Genomic DNA, 21,818 nt, shown 5'->3' with positions numbered 1-21,818 from the left:
ATACTTATAGACCTTTTTTAAACTGGAGGTTTCGGTGTGGAATCAAGTTAGTTGCATCGGAAAAAATGAGTGTTTGCGGTACAGCTGCACAATTAATCAGTTAAAAGACTGCAGTCTTGATTCAAACGCCCTACGATATTCATAAATGACAGCGATATGTCCATCACAGTACAATCACAGCGAGAGCAGTTGTCATGTATAGGTATGAAACAGTCTTGTCAACCACACAGTATCATTCAAATTATCACAGAAGTACTGGGATAAAAGTTTATAGATAAACACTGATAGTGATCAAAATAGAGCAAATCACCTTTTGAAAGTAACTGGATGCTTCAAATAAAGATTGTATCAGTGACATCGGTACACCAGTAGGTGGCGACAAGCAACTGTTAAAAATGTATTAGTCATTAAATCATTCATTCAACAGATTCGTTCAGTCTTTACGAGTGAGTCATTGAATCATTCACTCAAACAGTTTTTTTTTTTTTGTTCAATTACACTGCAGCAATTAAAGAGGTGGTTGATTATGATTTCACTTTTCTAACTTTAGTTAGTGTGTAATGTTCCTGTTTGAGCATAAACAACATCTGCAAAGTGACAACGCTCAAAGTTCAAAGCAAAGGGAGATATTTGCTTTTAAAGAAATCGCTTTTTAAGGACTACAGCAAACGGCTGGTAGAGACTACACCACATTCCTCCCGGGTTAGTGACATCACCAACCCTGAAATTTACATAAACCCCGCCCCCTGAACACGATTTATAGATTATCAAGACAGAATATACTAATCAATGACTAGAAGATAACTACAGATAAGCTACATAAATTCATCAACTAACCATTCTGTTGCTTCTACATGTTGTCACTTCTTCTTGAGTCTCTCCATCATTGTCTGACTTCGGTTTGAACATAAAAGGTTAAAAGTTTTTGAAATTCCCAGTGCATGTGTGTGTGAGGTAAAAGGACACAAGCTCTTGAAGCTCCGCCCCCTGTGCCGGGAGCAGCAGCTCATTTGCATTTAAAGGAACAGACACAAAACGGTGTGTTTTTGCTCACCCTCAAAAATTGACCATTTTAACATGCTATATAAAAATATCTGTGGGGTATTTTGAGCTAAAACTTCACATACACACTCTGGGGACATCAAAGACTCATTTTACATCTTGTGAAAAGGGCATAATACCACCCCTTTAACATTTTCTCAGAACCACTAGTAAATTACATGCTATTTTATCTAGTTGTCTGCTCAGAATTGTAATCTCTTTTATATATATATATATATATATATATATATATATATATATATATATATATATATATATATATATATATATATATATATATAAAATTGTTTTAATTTTCAGTTTATCCAGAATCATGCAGCTCTAGTCTGCATTTTGGTTGTATGATTCACAAATAATATGAAAGCAATTCGGCCTAATTTGCAGAAAAAGGCTTTGATTGGAATACAGTCTGTATAAGTGGTATAATGCATGTCCATTTACACATAAATTATCTAAAAATTGTCTTATTCTTCATAGGATCTCACGTAATTCATCCACAGCAGACAGATGCAAGTGCTGTACTATTAAGTTTTGGTGGTAAAACCCAACAGGACAAAAACATGATTAAAAATTGAACAGCACTTTTCATTTTGACGTCTCCTCTCCTCCTCAGTCTTTACATCGCTGCAGGGGTAAACCGCTGATTTTAATAATCACAGTGACACTCACAATGATTAAACCAATGTGATAGTATGCAATAAAAAGACCTGCAGGCACAGGAGAAAGGGAAGTTAAAATCGATCTTAGGTCTGGATCAAGTAATCAAACCACATCCTTAAAATGACCTCCAGTCTCATATGAGCCCGTTTCCTCTCTCTCTCAGATCCGTGGGACGTTGAAGAGCTGGACCAAGCTGTGGTGTGTGCTGAAGCCAGGCGTCCTGCTGATCTATAAGACCAATAAGAACGGCCAGTGGGTCGGTACCGTGCTGCTCAACGCCTGTGAGCTCATCGAGAGGCCGTCGAAGAAGGACGGGTTCTGCTTCAAGCTCTTCCACCCCCTCGAACAGTCCATCTGGGCCGTCAAGGTACGTGAGAAAACTCGGATTTACCCGAACCTTTTCGGATTTGCATTGTTTTGCGTTATCGTTTGAAAATTAAATGTTTGGAGTAGACGTACTGTCACAATCACCAGTGAGAGTGGCCCTCGATTACCATCAGAGGGTACTCCACCTCAGACTCTAGCAAAGACTACATTACCCATAACCCACTGCACAGACTATCAGCCATGATTGTGTTCAGCTGTTGCTTGTTAGTTTCTGCCTATATAAACCTGGTTAATTCAGTCACTCTAGGTCTTGTTAGTATTTAAGTACTGCATTTCTGAGCCTTGTTCCCCCGATCTTTGTTATTGCTGTTCCCCGGATATCATTGGTTTTGCCTTAGCCCTGGACATGGCATTTGTTTGGACTGCTCATCTGTGTTTCGACCTTTGCCTGGCCTTTGTGTATGTCTGTGGTTAATACCCAGTGAACTGCGTTTGGATCCTCAACCTTCGGGTCTCGGAGGAGTTATGTTACACACACCTCTAATCTTTGAAGTGCCAAAAGAAGTCTTAAAGGCATTGTAAGACAAAAACATATATAATAATCTAAATATAAATATAAAATAATATACAACATACATTAAATATTTAAAAACATACAACCGTTTAAAAGATTGGGGTCTGGAGTCTCTTATTTGAGATTTATTTGATCAAAAATAGAGTAAAAAATGATCCTTCAGAAATCATTCTAATATGCTGATTTGATGCTCAAGAAACATTTCTGATTATTATTATCAATGTTAAAAACAGTTGTGCTGCTTCATATTTCTGTAGAAACCGTGACACATTTTATTCAGGATTCTTTGATGAATAGAAAGTTCAAAAGTACAGCATTAATTTGAAGTAGAAAACATTATAAATGTCTTTACTTTCAATTTAATGTGTCCTTACTGAAGTATAAAAAAATCACACCGTCCCAAAACTATGGACCGGTAGTGTATAAAAGAAATATAAAGTGTATAAAAAAAGAAAATGCTTTGAGAATGGACTCTTTAATATGAATACTTCTAATATTCTTCTATTAGTGTAAAAAATGCCATTTGGATAGTTGGATGAAGTGTTTATGCGTGTGTCTCAGGGCCCTAAAGGAGAAGCCGTGGGGTCCATCACACAGCCGTTACCCAGCAGCCACCTGATCTTCAGAGCGGCTTCAGAATCTGACGGTGAGACACACACTCAACACACTGACAAAACAGAGCGCTGTATTTTACTGCGGCTTCAATCTCTTGTGTGATGTGTGCAGGCCGATGTTGGATGGACGCTCTTGAGCTGGCTCTGAAATGCTCGAGTTTGCTGAAGAGAACGATGATCAGAGAGGGCAAAGAGGAGACGCCACAGACCGCAGAGCACTCGCACATCAACTTCTACAGTCTGCTGCGGGCGCACAACATGCAGGGCTTTCAGTAAGAGCACATTAACACACTGAGCTGTCATGTTACGGGCTCTTTAGATTCATGTTTTATTCAGCATTGATAAAAACTGACACTTCATGAACTTGCATATTCATTTTTAATGACGGACGATCAGCGGCAGAGTGCCGTGACATTTACTTGGAAATCTTTAGTGAGAGCTCAGTCTTGGCTAATATGATAGCAGATAGTTATTTTCATTTTATGGCACACTAGAAATATGATAACCAATAATACAAATCTTCATTGACTAGCACATTCACAGTCGAGCACTTTAATGCTGCCTACTTTTTCAGTGGCGTTGGTTCTGGAGGTATTTTTTCCATTAATTTTTCCCATAGGGATTTAGTAATAGTCTTTATAAAAGCGTTATACACCCTGAACTAAAACAGCCAGCGATAAGGTGAATCACAACATTACAAACTTTGATTTGAAAACGTATTTGATAATTAGACTAAAAGATGAAGGTACAAGACTGCGTGGTTAACGGCTTAAATGAGGAAAAGAACTACAAAAGAAAGCATTGTGATGACATTAAAAAAAATATATTGAAGTTTATTGCAAAAAAAGACCATATCAAGACCATCATGCTTTACAGCTAACGAGCTATTTTGCGTATTTTGCTTGTTTCAACCCACTGATTGGTGGAATTTTCTGTACTGCATCATGGGTAATGTAGTTTTTCACCACAAATTCAGCTGGAAAACATGATTTATTTAAAAAAAAAAAGTTGAAATAATGCGGGCTGACGGCTTCAACAAAAGCCTATACAATCGATTAACAACCTCTTAGCTCACAGTAGTTCTGTCTTTAAAGGTTTATTACTTGCATTTTCACTATTAACCCACAGTTTTAACTTCCAGAATTCAGATGTTGGACTCTATACGCTTACATTGAACAAAACTGATGTAGTCAGCGCATCACTAGTCACCGATTAATGCAAGTCCTGTGTACTAACTGAGAGTTTGCGTGATCCACCAGGTTTAATGACAGTGACCAGTTTAAGGATCCAGACCTGTATTCTGATAAGTCGGACCGTGAGAATGAGCAGGAGCAGGAGGAGTGGGAAAATGAGGTGATGGATAAAAGTGAAGAGAGCGACAGCGACACGTCAGAGCGACAGGAAGACTCATACGTCGACATGGATCCCAACGAGACGCTGCGGGAAACGCCGTACATTGAGCAGAGCCACGAGGAGCTCGGAGAGGTGCGTGTGCGAGTGAAGTCCGGCTCAATACAATCTGTAAATCATGACATTATCGTGATGAATTATTGTTTGGCTCGAGTGGAGTGCTATTAATGCACAGATGCTAACACAATATTCAGACGTCTATTTTTACAGCAGACAGCTGGGGAGATGAACAGAAAGTCTGTGGTGGATATGACACAATCTGTTCACTCAATCTGTGTGTGTGTGTGTGTGTTTATCAGGCTGGCGAAGCGGCTCAGACAGAGACAGTATCAGAAGAGAATAAATCTCTGATCTGGACTCTACTGAAGCAGGTCCGGCCCGGCATGGACCTGTCCAAAGTCGTCCTGCCCACCTTCATCCTGGAGCCACGATCCTTCCTGGACAAACTGTCCGATTACTACTACCACGCGGACTTCCTGTCGGAGTAAGATAACACACACACACACACTGGCACAGTGACGTTCTGAGTATTCAGATGGTCCTTTGTATTCCCAAATAAATCGGAAACTAATAAAATAATTGAAATAAAGCTGAATGAATGTATATTAATGTTTGTTGAAAAACTGAAATGAAAGTTAGAAATGTTGCCTTGGCCGCTAAGTGAAATAAATAGTTGAAGCACTACTAAAACTGAAATAAAAATAATGCAACATATAAATAAACTAATAACAATTAATAAAAGAACACCATAAAATTACAAAATGAACCTAACAATTAACATCAATATCAATTTGAAATATTAATAACTAGTAGTAGTTTATGAATAATAATAAAAGGACACTGGTTACAAATCTAGTGTTCCAAAAATGTGCATTGTTAGGTTCGACTTAAAAAATATATTGTGTTTTAAAAAACATATGCTGTTCTAAAATTAAAGTGATTTAAAAAACATAAATTGTGTTTAAAATAAATAATAATAATGTGTTAAAAAAATATCGTTTTTTTTATATTTATATTTTTAAATACAATTTATATTAAAATTATTTTAGCATTATTTAGGATAAAGTGGGACAAACATGGTGACTAAATAATAATCCAATTAATTAAATGACATTTATTCATATTAATAATAATCACAATATATTGTTTATTATTGTGATTATTATTATTATTATTATTATTATTATAAATAAATGTACTTTTTTCATTGGATTGTTTGTCCACGTGTAGTCCTCAGTGTGAAGGCAAAATACAATGTAAAAATATACATAAAATCTGATTTTAGTTTGTTTTATTAAAGAAGCTTCTTCATAATTGTCTGTGTTTTATGTCATCAGAGCGGCGGTGGAGGAGAACGCTTATAACCGGATGAAGAAGGTGGTCAAATGGTACATTTCTGGATTCTACAAGAAGCCAAAGGTGAAGACAGATTCACTAGCAGCCATCAGGCGTCTCAAATCTGTCATTTTACTTCATATTTTCATCTTTTCGTCATTGACAGGGTTTAAAGAAACCGTATAACCCCATTATCGGAGAAACATTTCGCTGTTTATGGATCCACACCAAGACAAACAGCAAAACCTTCTACATCGCAGAGCAGGTAAAGCAGTGACATCCACTTCGATACCAGTTAGTAGGGGTGTGACGGTTAGTATATAACCGTGAGGCCGACGGTTATAGTTGAACACCGTCATTAGATCTCTATAACCGTAAATCGTTTTGTAAATCGTCAGACATGATTTTTACCACTTCATTAAGTTTTTATTTGTAGAAAGCCTTTCTTTAAAGCGAATTTCGTTTTGTATAAATTGTATATTAATTTTAATAAATGTTTCATCAACCAATTGCATGTATTTAATAAATAAAAAGCAAGTATAGTAGACAATATAATAACCGACATTGAGGCGCCAGCGCGCCGCGTTCACTTGCATTGCATTGTTAAAAGCCTTTCTTTAAAGCGAATTTCGTTTTGTACAAATTGTATCTTAATTTTAATAAATGTTTCATCAACCAATTGCATGTATTTAATAAATAAAAAGCAAATGACAATATAATAACCGCGACATGGAGGCACCGGTGCGCCGCGTTCACTTGCATTGCATTGTGAACTAGAGCGCATCTCATCGTAAATGAATGAAACTCAGCGTAGGCCTATGCCTCATACATTAGCATTAAATATCTTTGCTGCATCCTTTCTAGAACAGACAAGGGCTTTCTTGCGGCTAGCATCAGCAGAGCATTGCATCATCCATAGACCGCAAAACAATCAGCGGATGGCGGGCGGGTGCGGCTTTGAAATTTGGTCAAAAAACTTTGGTGCGGATGATGAGTTTTGTGATGCGGTTGCGGACGAAATAATACCCCATCTGCGTATCTCTATCGATAACAACATTGAACACTACACAAATATTAATTTTATTTTTAATTTTTATTTATTTAGGCGATCAAATAGCTAATCAGTGTCTGCTCGTTTATTCAAACTAAGCTGTCCTATAACAGACGAACGTCGCAATGCCCCCCCCCCCACACACACACACACACGACGGTTATGTTAAGAACCGTCACATTTGACTCACGTCATAACCGTCATCCCCAATTCTGAAACTGGCACACCCCTACCAGTTAGTATATTATTGAACTACACACCAAGATGACACATATGTTGTCCTCCAGGTATCCCATCATCCTCCAGTTTCAGCCTTTTATGTCAGTAACAGGAAGGATGGCTTTTGTCTCAGCGGCAGCATCCTGGCCAAGTCCAAGTTTTACGGTGAGACAGAGGAAACACGCTATTAAATCGCATGATTTTGTATAACACACACGTCTGATTGTGAGTTTGTTGGTGTTTTTTAGGAAACTCGCTGTCGGCCATCTTGGACGGAGAAGCCAGGCTGTCGTTTCTGAACAGAGGGGAGGATTATGTGATGAACATGCCCTACGCTCACTGCAAAGGTCTGTCTGCGCACATGCACTTACGTTAATGTGAACTATCACCCGTTAGCACAGCTAACAGTCACGCTGCACGACTAACCCTATCCCCGTTGTCTTCTGTAGGGACACATCTAGGTATGTTTACATGTCTAGTAACTCGTTTGGACTGATTTAGATACATGTGCAGTATCCAGGCTAGATTTGGCATTTTAGTTAGAATATGACGGTTTGGTAACACTTTATACAGTATATCTCTTAATAATAACAAGAAAAACATTAGCTCATTATGTAACGCTTAACAGATCTTTAGCTAATGTACATTCAAATAGTTTTTAATTTATATATATTTACCAAAGTGTGTATATTTTATTATTTATATCATAAATCATATATATTCTCTCTCTCTCTCTCTCTCTCTCTCTCTCTCTCCATATATATATATATACCATATACACGTTAATAATAATATATTTGTTTAATATTTAGTTATATGGATTTGTATTTATGATTTATATTTATGTAATTTACTTGTAAAATAATATTTGTAATGTAAATATATTTATAGAATGTTAATTTTATATATATATATATATATATATATATCATATTTATTCATATATATGATATTTATTTATTTATTTTATATATATATATATATATATACTTATTTTTAAATATTATTAATATGATTCATAATTATTATAAATAAAATTATGTAATTATAAATATTTATTAAAATATATAAATATAATACGATTCATAATTGTATTGTATTTGTCATGTATATTTATAAAGATCTATTCATTTATTTATTTATATATATATATATATATATATATATATAATACATACAGTAATACATATAACAAGATTATACATTTATATATGTATGTGTGTAAATACATTATAACAATATTATAAATTATTTATATATATATATATATATATATATATATATATATATATATATATATGAATATGAAAAAGTATATTAAATACATATTTATAACAGTATTTTATATATAATATGCATTTAATAATATACTTTTTTTCATATTTGATCTGTTAAGCTTCAATAGTATTTGTTAATGTTGAATTGTTATCATAGAGTGTTACCAAAGACCATCTCCTGCAGACTGAGGTCTGGCTTAGCAAGCGTCATGTATTACGGCTGTTTGTCCAGAAACGTGATGTGCGTTGTTGGTTTTTTTTAATAAGATTATTATTATTATTAATATGATTATTATTATTATAAGAGAACCTGTGCAAATAAAATAAATCTCAATGTCCTTGCACACACACACACACACACACACACACACACACACACACACACACACGGGTTTATTCACTAACAGTCATTACAGATACACCATTCACTCACGCAGATTAACACACATTCTGTGTCTGTGTGTCTCTCAGGGATCCTGTACGGTACTATGACTCTGGAGTTGGGCGGACAGGTGTCCATCACCTGTGAGAAGACGGGCTACAGCGCTCAGCTGGAGTTCAAACTCAAGGTGTGTGTGTGTTCATGTCTGTGTTTTTGAGCTTTTGTGACATTTAGAAGAACAGTAGGGCGCAGACAGAAAGGCCACAGACATCACATCCGTAACACATCATCCTAAATGCCACACTGATAACGACATCCACAAATGGATGATGCTTTATATGACCTGTTTCAATGGCATGACTGATATTTCCCCGTCATCTCAGCCGTTCCTTGGCAGCAGTGATAGTGTCAATCAGATCAACGGGAAGATCAAACTTGGGAAGGAGGTGCTGGCGACACTCGAGGGGCACTGGGTGAGTAGTGTGTGTGTGTGTGTGTGTGTGTGTGTGTGTGTGTGTGTGTACAAAAGGAACAAGAAATCAACTGTAAAAGTCCTCGTCCGAAATGTTCGCACGTTAAAAAATAAACACGACCTCACGTTGTGTCAATCACGTTTACACACTGCCTCCGAAACTTTCATCCGTCATAAAAAAAATTGGATCGGGTTTGATTTTCTGCGTTTTTTGAGTTAGGAGTTTTGACAATTCAGAGCCACCGAATGATGAATATGGAAAAACGCATGCGAAAATTTCGGACTCAGTGTGTAAAGACCTTGAAGGTTGCATATAAATCCCAAAATGTGTCTTTACATGTCAATCAAAGGATTTTTAACGTCAAAGTGAGCAGTTCTTGGCCGGAATAGTCTAAAGCATGTGGTTTAGCCACAACTAATGATTTTAGCAAATCGAAATGTGTTTTGACCTGAAACTAAGGCTTCTTTGAGACTGTCATTGTGTGTGTTTTCTACAGGACAGCGAAGTCTTCATCAACGATAAGAAGACGGGTGAGATGGAGACGTTTTGGAACCCAACGCCGGAGCTGAGGCAGAACCGACTGATCCGAGGCACCGTTCCTCCTGAAGAACAGAGCGAGTTTGAGTCCGAGAGGTAGAAATTCATTCGTAAACACACACATATATATATATATATATGGACTAGTGTATGTGAATAAACCACAAAACACTGCTATTGAAATCTGAAGTCTGGATGTTCTGCTTGAGCGGCACAAAAAGAAACTCAAAGATCTTCTCTACAACCCGCCAAAATAAAAAAAGTTCGGTTTAACTTTAAGAAATTGTGACCATCACTATTGGACATTATTGGAATATCAAACAGCTTTTCTATTTTATTATGTTAACAGTAAACCTCTGTTGTACATATATTTTTTATTACACTTTAAAAGATTAATAAAATAATGTTTTATGCCTTTATTTGGTTACCACCATTTTTTTATTAATACATTTCTATTAATTACAACCCAGAATTTCTAGATTTTTTTTAATATAAATAAATTGTTAGAGTTTTATGAATTAAATTGGTTAGACATGATTTTTTTATTATTCAAATTTAATTAAACCATTCAAATAGACACATTTCATAAAATGGTCAAATAAAACTGATTAAAAATAATTTTTTTGTTAAACTATAAGCCTTAAAGGTCCCGTATTATGCCCCTTTTCACAAGATGTAAAATAAGTCTCTGGTGTCCCCAGAGTGTGTATGTGAAGTTTCAGCTCAAAATACCCAACAGATCAAGGTTAGTCAAAAACTGTTCTACTGACGTCATTAAAGAAGGAAGTAGAGGGATGTAGTCCAAACGGGCCGTTCGATGTAGGCGACTTCTGTTAAATAAAATATCTCGCTTGGCATTGAACTTTGAGCTTTATAATTTTACAGATATTATTTATACTCTAACAACAACATTACACACTAACTAAAGTTTGAAACATGGGATCACGAAGAACGGGACCTTTAAATTAAATTTTACCATTAAAATGGAAAAAAATTGTAATCTGGGACAAAATCAAACGGATTTCATAGGGCCCTACGCTAATGCTAATGCTAATGCTCAGTGACATGAGAAATAACAAATAGTTTCCCGATTATGAAAAGGACCACATTTACAGAAGTGTTTCCCTGTCATCTTCAGGCTGTGGCAACATGTGACACGGGCCATAAACAACAAGGACCAGACGGAGGCGACCAATGAGAAGTTCATCCTGGAGGAGGTTCAGAGGAAGGCGGCACGCGAGCGCAAGGCCAAGTGTGAGGAGTGGATGCCCGCGCTGTTCGAGCAGGACCCCGCCACCGGAGAGTGGCATTACCGCTACGCTGAGTAAGCACACATTTAGACTTCATTACGATTCATTCAAGTGATGATGTATGCCTTCAATTGATTGCCACTGTGTTTGATGATGAATTTGTATTAAATCATAAATCCAGAAAAATCAAAGCACAACACGGAAAAAAACTCTATTATTATTCAAATTGTATTGAATTATTAAATTGTTAAAGCTTGATGAATTTAATTGATTAGACATGATTTTTTTATGATTAAATTAAATGAATTTATTTAAATCCATCAAAAATGGAATCCAGAAAAATTTTAATGGAAAAAAAGGAATTTGTGAAATTTGTGGGTCTAAAAATGTAATTTTTGTTCAACTTAAAAAAAAAAAAAAATGTATATATTATACGTTTCAGCACAGGATTTCACAAGGCCCTATTGTTATTGACATTTTAATTAATTAAGTTGTTAACGTTTTGTGAATTCAATTGATTAGACATGATTTTTGATTATGGAAAACACAGAATTTGATAAAAATAAAATTGATTTTATAGGGCCCAAAAAAAATTTTTTTTGATAACTTGATTTTGTTGACAGCTAAAATTGAATTGAAGCATTAAAACAGATCTGAGAGCAGTTCAGCCAGCGCTCACTGTTGGTTTTCTAACACACGCTGCCCCCTCCTGGACAGGAAGTGCATTGTAGCGTGTCCCGTTTACTGTGAGGATGGTGTGTTTCTCTGTGTCCTAGCACTCGTCCGTGGGATCCGCTCAACGATCTGATTCAGTTCGAGAAAGACGGCTGTATTCAGACCAAAGTGCGCCACAGGACGCCTATGGTACGTTCAGCCAGTGTAGTTAGTCTCAGTACCCAGCAGGGCTCCCGGAGGGACAATTACCTGAGCCAGGTACGTCCTTCTGTCCCCACCTCTCCCTCACTCTACCCACAATCCCTCTCTCTGCTTCCATCTCATCATCGCCTGTGCTCTGTCCATTCTTCAACCTTCCATTCACCGTTCTGCAATGCAACCAATCATCTGCTGCCTGACCTGGTCACATGACCACTCTGCTTCATTTTCAGCTTTTGTTTTTCTTTGTGCTCTTTGGCGTTTGCAACTGACTCGCATGCGTGCCTGTGTGATTTCCTGTGTTCTGGTTGCATCTGGGATGCGTCTTTGAAACTAGGGTCCAAAATGAATTGTTTTGTGAATCTTGGGATTTTGTATAGAAAAGCATTTACAAAGATAGGAATAAATGTGCACATTAAATCACATGGGATGGAAACAATATTTTTTGTGATATTCAGAAATTTTAGATAAATCATAATTAAATTCATTCTTAAATAAATAATAAATGTTGTATTAAATAAAAAGTAAGTATAAATTAAATTTGAATAAATAATAAATGTAAGATTTGAAAAAATAAGTGTAACAATAAAATTGATTAGAATTTTTTTTTTCTTCAAATAAATATTAAAATGTAATAAAATCATAATTAGAAGTTACATTTTCATTATTGAATTTGCATTTAAATAAATAAATGTAAGAGTTAAATACATAATGTAATAATAAATTGTTTGAAATTAAATTGACGTTTAAATAATAAATGTTGTAATAAATGAAGGGTTAGGGAAGTAGAATGAAATATATACGTTGAAATAATACATTTAAAATGTAAATTAATAATAAATGTAATGATAAAATTGTTTTAAATGAAATGTGCTTTCAAATAAATAGTAAATGTAATAAATAAAATAATAATTAGAAATTAAATTTGGAGTTAAACAAATAATACATATAATAATAATAATAATAAATAAAATAATAATTAGAAATTAAATTTGGAGTTAAACAAATAATACATATAATAATAATAATAATAACAATAATAAATAAATAAAATATTAATTAGAAATTAAATTTGGAGTTAAACAAATAATGCATATAATAATAATAAATAATTAGAAATTAAATTAGCATTTAAATAAATACATAATAAATGTATTTAAATTGCATTTGAACAAGCAATAAATGTAGTAATAAATGTTTGTTTTTTTTAAATAGAAATTTCCAACTTGGATGGAAACAAATATGCAAAATCCAGCTTCATGGCCAGTATTAAACATTTATGGCTGGCAAAAAGTTCATGTTGGACCCTGTTTGCAGCCTTTCAAAAAAATCTGAGAATCGCATATATAATTCAGACTGTCATAACCACAAAATAAAGAATAAACTGTGTGAATGTCCGGCTCTCGTCTGCGTGTGTTTCTGCAGGTGACGGGACCAAAGCGGAAACACAAGAGTGATAAACCTAAGAGTCCTGAAAGTGGCTGCTCGTCTCCGGAGCCGGACCGACAGGACTCGTCAGGCAGCGAGAGTACGTCATATACACACACACACACACACACATGCTCAAACATGCCACCACCTGATCATGGTCTTTCCTTCAGGGCACAAAAGCAAACACAACAGCCGCCTCCGGAAGAAAGGAACCGATCTGAGTGAAATCCAAAGTGCCATTGAGTCGATCAGAAAAACCCAGGAGGACATTAACAGGTGACGCTGCATCTCTAACACACACTCACATCACAGTGAACAACAAGACAGGGTCCCCGCGGATCCTTAAGTCTTAAAAGGTCTTAAATTAGATTTTTTTTTATTTAAGGCCATAAAAGTCTTTTAAAAAAATGTCTTATTTTTACTTATGAAAGGTCTTAAATTTTAGATGACACTTTGACTTAGACTTATCTAAATGCTTTCGAAACTAAAACTATCTAATTAGCGTAGGCCTACGTATTATTTTTTTAAATCTATCTTGGTGGATTTGCTTGTTCACATGACAATTCGCGTCACTTACGGCAGCATATTAGCCTACATCTGTCTCCTGCACGGGAGAGGAGAGAAGAAAACGAGTAAATGTCAGTTCAGTTGTAAGTTCATTCTTCATGTGCTTAGGAGTGTGCGATATTGAACTATGATGATATTGTAATCATTATTTTAACTATGTACGAGGCACTGCGAGTGCGAGCTGACATCGCGTTTGTCTCTCATGCTTGCTTTCACTGTGTGATGTGTCATTGCAGTTATAGATGTCCCCAAATGAGTTTTTGTCTTATATTTATATCATATTATGTTGTTATATTAGAATATCACATGAGCAAGAGTGCCGTTTTCCTTTGCACAATTGCAAATGTGCTATTTATTTTATACAACAGTTAAATTAACAATAAAGTTAACATTGTGAGTTACTTTTTGGACACAATATTGTCAATTTTAACTTTATATCGCCAACGAGAATTTCCTAAGTCCAACAGACAGCGCTGATTTTTTTTTTTTTTTTACTGAAATCCGCGTTTTGAACGAATCATTTTAACGATTCAATAAACAATCACATGTTTTTCTGAATGAATCAGCCGTTTGAACGAATCGGTTGAATAAATGACTCGCTTATTAAGACAGTGACTTGCCGCCACCTACTGGTGGTTTCAGTTTCATATTTAAAGTATCCTTTAATTAAAACGTTAAAATTATAAATCATGTCATATTTAAATATTGAATAGCTTTATTTATGCAATTGTAAATGAAGTGTAAATATAGTAGGCTAATGCCAGTTTTGATGCCGCTTCTGTGTCACCTCTGCACTGCAAGGATGGATTTTAATTTAATGATTTATTTTGACATTGGTACTGTGTTATTCTAATATAATTTAATTTGAATGTTAGAATTTGACATAAAAGGTGATGCATACCTCTAAAAACGTTTAGAAACAATGTCCATATATAGGTGAAAATGCCCCTGGAAATCAATTTAAGGTGTCAAATATTGCCCCTTAATAAAAAAGTTAATTTCGGTCACTGCTGTGAACTGACCACTGCATAGAATATAAAAAATATGAATATCTTCGTGGGTCTGCTGTCAACAACAGGCCTAAACCAGCCAGGATACCAGTGCAAAAACACTATCAGTAAAATATCATCTAATTATTATCAACACAACTTTGAAAATATCTAGATATATTTTTGCCAATATTGCGCACCCCTAATGCACGGTATTAATTTTGATTTCTTCAGGTCATAAAAAGGTCTTAAAAAGCCTTAAATTTGACTTTAAAAATTGTGCAGATACCCTGCAAGAATATTCACCTTTCTTAACACTGCGTCCAGGAGCGTCAACGCCCTGAGGAGTCGAGTGGCGAGTCAGTCGACGACGGAGAGCTGGTTCCTCACTCACAGAGATTTCGCCATCATCCTCTTCCTCATCTTCGTCCAGGTCCTCCTCAACTTCATCTTCAAGTAACAAGTCCAGGTCTCCTCCTCAAACGGGAGACCCTTCACTCCTTTAGCACCACCTCACCATCACATTCGGCTTTCATTCGTTCCATTTTTTTTTTTTAATGAATTCGTATCGACGGCTGATATCGAGCCGTGGTTGAAGTGCATTGTGGGATGTTTTTAGAAATGACTGTTTACTTTTATTCTACAAAAAGAGGAAATTCTTCATCAGCCTCCAATGGTTTTAAATTATTTTAGCACTGTTTTTACCCTCCATGAGCGTAGTGGAGGACGTCAGTCAACATACACACTTAATGAGTGAATATCATCAAATCTAGCTAAAAAAAAAAAATGAAACGTTATGATATTTTCATGACAAATAAGCACATTTCACCCCAAATTCTCATGACTGAAGTGCAAAAAAAAAATATAATCCCCCAAAAAATGAGATATTATTAAGTATTTGTACGTGATGGTATTTATTGTACTGCCTTTAATTTGTACTGATTTAAATCAAATTTGCGTATGGATGCATTATAGCAATGAGAATTTGGAAATGTTATGAAAGTGAATATGTCTTAATGCATTTTAGTCCTAAAACTCTTTTTTTTGGGACTGAAACGTGACCCGAACACCCTAATATAAACTTTAAAAAAGGTTCAATATTGCTGATGTTACTGGTATTTTATGAGCATTTTATTAAATGAATGAAGGATGTTGTGAGTCGAGGTTAAATTTTTGTATTATTTAAAAACTGTTCCGGGAACAATTTCATTCTGAATCTTAATTTTTTTAACAGCACAGTGTGTGGATCCTGCATTTCATACGTTCGTAAGTCGTGTTTTGAAGGTAACGATGTTTAATTTATTGGAAGGATACTGGAGGAAGCGTGTACAGTATCTCAAGCGTCTCACATTTTAATATTACTCGGAGGAAACAGTAGATCTAGGCGTTAGTAAACCTGTAGCAGGAAATACTGTTGCGTACTTTTTGTAGTTGCTTGACTCTTGTCTGCCAATGTTACATCAGACTAGATGTACGATTAACAAGCCAAATAGTCTGAGAGTAGATTAGTCTCATCTGTACATAGTAAAGAACCCATTTCCTTTTGTACTTCTAGAGAAAACGTGTGTTAGCCAGACGCCGTCACCCATAGCCCCGTCACGTGTCTTCGTTCGGTCACCTGATCACTTGCACAGCGTCCAATCAGATGTTTTGAATGTGCTCACATCAACAATAACTACTAAAAAGAAAAAAACCACGTGCCTTTACAAGCGGGTCCTGCAGCCGGAGTCTGAGGGATTACACCCGACCGTTTAATTCCCACCATCGTTTGTCTTTATTTCTCACTTTGGAGTGAATGTGCCATACTCGATCTCGGAGACGTGTCCGGCTCGGCGTCTCACTGTGAGTTTTAGATTTCGTCCCGGAGCTCAAAGCTGCCATAGATCTGCCATCGTCTGCCACCAAACCAGGGATCAAACTCCATGTCACATGCACTCTGTTCAGTGTTCGTCTCCACGTTGCACACTTCCGGCTTCTAGTTGAGACCTTTTGTTGACTTTTTTTTTGTTCACCCCAGGCTCTTTTTACAGGTTTTTACTCCTGCTGATCCATGTTGTTGTTTCTGTTCTGGATGATTTCCTGCTCTCTATGTACAGACCATGCTTTATTTGTATTACAGAAATAACTTCCTGTAAGTTTATTGTCACCTGTGACATATCACCAAATAAATGGAAAAGACTGTACTATTGTTTCTCCTTCCTTTGCACGTCAGTATTGATTTGGATTAAATTGGTTTTGTGTAAAAGCTATTATAGTTATGATTTTTTTTAGGGCTGTCAAACGATTAATCGCATCCAAAATAAAAGTTTGTGTTTACATAATTTATGTCTGTGTACGGAGTATAATTATTTTCTATATATAAATACACACACATGCATATATATTTAAGAAAATGTGTTATTTATATAATATGAATTATATATAATATAAATATATATACACAGTATATACATGCAAATATTTCTTAAATATATACATGCATGTGTGTGTATTTATATATAGAAAATAATTATACACCGTACACACACATGTATTATGTAAAAAAAACTTTTATTTTGGATGCGATTAATCGTTTGACAGCCCTAATTTTTTTAATTTCATTTTCAGTTTATTCATTTAATTTACACACTATCATTGGTTTTCAGTTTATTTCAATTTCGTTGTATTCATTTTTAATGTGCCGACTGGTATCATTTAAACATTTTTAACTGTGTTAAATATCAAGTCTAGTGGGATTGCTTATATTTGGCTGTACAGTTTTATAATAGAACATTTATCAAAACCTAAAAATAATTTGTGGCCTTTTTTAGTTAGTTTTAGAGACTTTTGTTCATGCGTATGTGAGTGTATTTCTTTTTTTTATTTTAGTTTGTTTTATTTAGTTTCGTTTTCAATTTTGCTTTTATTAAGTATTTTATGCACAGTCTAGTGTAATTGCTTTATTGTGGTTAGGTTTAGAGTCATAAAAACATTTGTTTAATGTTTTTTATTAGTATTTCATTGAACTAAAATCCTTTCATTAGGCTACTATGGAAGCTTGTTTCCACCACAAAATAAAAATAAATAAAATATAATTGCGAATTTTTATCTCACAATTGCGAGTTTACATCACGCAATTCTGACTTTATTTCTCGCATTTGCGACTTTATATCACGCAATTCTGACTTTATTTCTCAGAATTGCGAGATATAAAGTCAGAATTGCGTGTTATAAAGTCAGAATTGCGAGATATAAAGTCACAATTGCGAGATATAAAGTCACAATTGCGAGATATAAAGTCAGAATTGCGTGTTATAAAGTCAGAATTCTGACTTTTTTTCTCGCATTTGCGACTTTATATCACGCAATTCTGACTTTATATCTCGCAATTCTGACTTTATAGCACATAATTGTGAGTTTATATCTCGCAACTCTGACATCTTCTCAGAATTGTGAGATATAAACTCACAATTGTGACATAAAGTCCAATTCTAAGGGGGAAAAGGGACTTTTTCTAAGGGACTTTTTTTTTTTTTTTTACCTCAGAATAGTTTATATCTCACAATTCTGACTTTATAACACGCAATTGCGACTTTATATCTCAGAATTGCGACTTTATTTCTAGCAATTCTGAGAACAAAAGTCACAATTCTGACTTGATATATCGCAATTGTGAGAAAAAAAAGTCAGAATTGTGAGATAAAAAGTCGCAATTATTATTATTTATTTATTATTCAGTGGCGAAAACAAGCTTCCATACATTACTGATACCGTTTGGTGTAACTGATATATTAGCGGTATGTGTGAATGTCAGATGTGTTCACTGCATCTGTGTGATGTTTTCAGCAATGCTGTGTCATTTTAGATGCATTTACTGTAATAGCCAGCAGAGGGCGCTTCAAGACTTCACTTAGCGTGGAGTAACCAATCAATTAAAACAAAAGAGTTAAATAAAATAGATAATTTATTCAACAGTAAATTCCAGTTCTTCCAACAAAATAATTTAATCTAAAATCAAAATATCATGCGCATTTATTTATTTAGTAAATAGTTGTAATAGGTGGGATAATCTAAAGCCAATAAACAATGTGCCATATCTCTTCACAAGTAGTCGGTCAACGTGTCAGGGATTTTTTTTTTTTACATAATTAGTATTTTAGGCATTTTGGTTGAGTTTATAGAAGTCAGATGTAGTTGTTTTGGAGGGTTAATGGGTTGAATGCATTTTCACGAACAGCTGGAGCCGTCATTTAATCCACATGTGTGCTGATGCATGCTGGGACGGCATCTTCCAGAGCGGCGGGCCATCTTCCCACCTGTCACTGAGATGTCGTCATAACCCTGGTGAGTTCACATGATGTCGTCATAACCCTGGTGACTTCTCGTGCTTGACTTGGCAAATGCCACTAATATATGCATTAATTGTGTTTTTGAGTGAAACGATGGTTCACAGGATCATTTTTGAATAATTACTGGGTTAGAAATGTGAGTGTTGTTCATCGAATGGCCCTTGATAAACAAACACAAAGAATGAATCATGCTGTTCATTCTGACTCTATTGTCCACACAAAGCCTGAAATGCGTGAAGTGGATTCCTGATTTAGACACCGAGGGACTTTGAGACCGATGTGTAAGTGAATGTGTGAAACACACAGGTGACAGTCTCAGCTCAGACTCATATCTGACGTCTCAGAGGGATCAAACCCATGATGGAGATTAAACGGCGCTCTTTCTCTTAATAAAAGTCATTTATTTTGGGTTCGGATGCTTCCTTGGATATTTAGAGCGCTCCATCAGAAGATGAAATCCCACAATGCAGCAGTAGATCTAAATGTGGGATCAATGGGATGAGAGCTGAGCATTAATGCTGCAGAATAAGTGCTGGATCCACTTCTGGTACAAGCTGAGCGGATGTAGCTTGCATGTCACTGGTGAGTGACTTTATAAAAACACCTCAGTTTGTGCAAAATCAGTGTGTTTGCTTTATCAGGCTGACGTAAATGTGTGAAATAAGAGCGCTGAGCTTTTCCTCAGACCTGAAAGTTAATCTTCACTCAATTATTAATAGCGAGGCGAGAGACGTGGCACAGAAATGCGGGTTGGGTTGATCTCCGCTGTCACGCCGAACCCCCGTGAGTCTGTCATCTCTGAATCTGCCAGTCCAATAAATGGATTTCCTTCGCATCCATATTTGGAGCTCTCGACTCATTGTCTCCGGTGCCACCGTTGCTAAGAGACCGTCTCCGACAGCATCTCGAGATGCTGAGGCTTTGGTCTAATCCTGCAGGACACGCAGACTTGAAACAGACCGAAACAGCTTGTCCGCAGACGCATGCACGTGCTGGGAGAGAGAGAGAGAGAGACATGCAGAAATGTTATTATGTAATCACATCTCACACACACACAACTACATGCAGCCCTGCAACTTCTGTCATATCCTTATTACATAACAGATGCGTATATACACCAGTCATTTTATATCACACATTTTATATGATAATCTTTTGGGAGTTCCAAATCGAAATTTTGTACATATAAAAATCATGCTTTTCTATGTATAATATTGCATTGAATGCACTTTGATAGAGAGAAATTGTAGCACGCTCTTACACCTTTTAAAGTTGTTATATAATAACTATAACCAAACACATACACTCACACTCACAAATGCTGATGCATCCTCTCAAGACCAGGAAAACATGCTCTCACCAGCACAAAACACACTTTGGCTCACACATTATAAAAAATAAAATCTTTAAAAAAATGATAAATAAATGTATATATTTTCATTGCAAACTGCTGTGAAGTTTCATTTAGTCAGCCTCATATTTGGGATGACAGTCGAGTCTTAATTGGATTATTTTGTACAGGATGCACAGTCTAAACATGACTTAAAAGTTTAGCAGTCTATTTATTTTTGTACTTGGTTATTTAACACATTTTGACATTAAAAATGATAATTTTAGATGCATCAGGCTTCTGAGGAAGGTTTATTTGTTCATCTCTCAATCATCATTATATCGCACTGAATTATGTTTTAGAATTACAGAGCTTTGTTAAGCATCTAAATATAAACACGACAAAGTTTTTCCTCTTGCGTTATACGCGCACAGACGCTAACATTATCACGATGAAACGACTAAAAACGCTGTATTCTGCTGCCAGGCCAGTAGATGGCGCTGTCACTACATGCCTAACTTACAGACTGAACACATCATATGCATGCGCATGATGTCACCGTTTCAGTTTTTTGTATTTTACACAGAGAGGATAACAGTATCGTTTTCAAAAACCTGCACTTTGAAACCCGTTTTCAAAAGTTTTTGTTTTCAGGCCCTCAAAACACCCTGTAAAACACTCGTGTAAATGAACGACCAAAAACGCACACAATATTTTGTTTATTTTTTTGTTGTTGTTGAAAAAAAGTGTTGTGTAAACACCCCCTCAGACATATTATTGGCAGATATAGCAGTGGTCACTGATTTTTATATGTATTTTATGTCAGTAGTCTGTTATACTGCTATAAAGATCTCATTGATTTACATTACAAGCTATCAGAATTTCATCTTACTTTCCGGCCATATAAATATCAGAATCTGCAGCAATGTAACATGTTTGTTGTGTTTTGGTTTTGTGTTCATTCTGTTCCCTGTTCTACTGTGTTCCCTAGTTAGTGTCCACACCTGCTCTCGTTCACTGTGATTATGTTCACCTGTGTTTCATTAGTTCTGTATCCGCTATCATCAGTGTACTGTGCACACTGAGTCCGAAATGTTCGCACGTTAAAAAATAAATACGACACGTTTAC

General features: G+C 35.6%; 1 protein-coding gene across 14 annotated transcripts in view; it reads left to right on the top strand.

Annotated features, from left to right (window-relative positions):
- The window catches only part of osbpl8 (oxysterol binding protein-like 8), a 79,889-nt gene extending 64,066 nt beyond the window's left edge, over positions 1–15,823 (top strand). For 9 of the 14 annotated variants that reach the window (XM_079870014.1, XM_079870016.1, XM_079870013.1 and 6 more), the window contains 17 exons: positions 1,886–2,089; positions 3,185–3,269; positions 3,350–3,509; positions 4,497–4,722; positions 4,947–5,131; positions 5,985–6,066; positions 6,149–6,247; positions 7,321–7,417; positions 7,501–7,599; positions 9,001–9,098; positions 9,295–9,384; positions 9,881–10,017; positions 11,060–11,245; positions 11,948–12,035; positions 13,470–13,572; positions 13,646–13,751; positions 15,359–15,823. In XM_079870014.1, the coding sequence (XP_079726140.1) occupies positions 1,886–2,089; positions 3,185–3,269; positions 3,350–3,509; positions 4,497–4,722; positions 4,947–5,131; positions 5,985–6,066; positions 6,149–6,247; positions 7,321–7,417; positions 7,501–7,599; positions 9,001–9,098; positions 9,295–9,384; positions 9,881–10,017; positions 11,060–11,245; positions 11,948–12,035; positions 13,470–13,572; positions 13,646–13,751; positions 15,359–15,491 (2,178 nt within the window). In that variant the 3' untranslated portion in view covers positions 15,492–15,823. Of the gene's footprint in view, positions 1–1,885; positions 2,090–3,184; positions 3,270–3,349; positions 3,510–4,496; positions 4,723–4,946; positions 5,132–5,984; positions 6,067–6,148; positions 6,248–7,320; positions 7,418–7,500; positions 7,600–9,000; positions 9,099–9,294; positions 9,385–9,880; positions 10,018–11,059; positions 11,246–11,947; positions 12,105–13,469; positions 13,573–13,645; positions 13,787–15,316 lie in introns of all 14 variants that reach the window. The other 5 variants (XM_079870010.1, XM_079870018.1, XM_079870017.1 and 2 more) reach the window with 2 other exon arrangements.
- The last annotated feature ends 5,995 nt before the right edge of the window (positions 15,824–21,818 follow it).

Source organism: Squalius cephalus (genome assembly GCF_949319135.1).
Source record: "Squalius cephalus genome assembly, chromosome: 4".
Classification (NCBI taxonomy): Eukaryota; Metazoa; Chordata; class Actinopteri; order Cypriniformes; family Leuciscidae; genus Squalius; species Squalius cephalus.
This window is presented reverse-complemented; position numbering and strand designations above follow the sequence as displayed.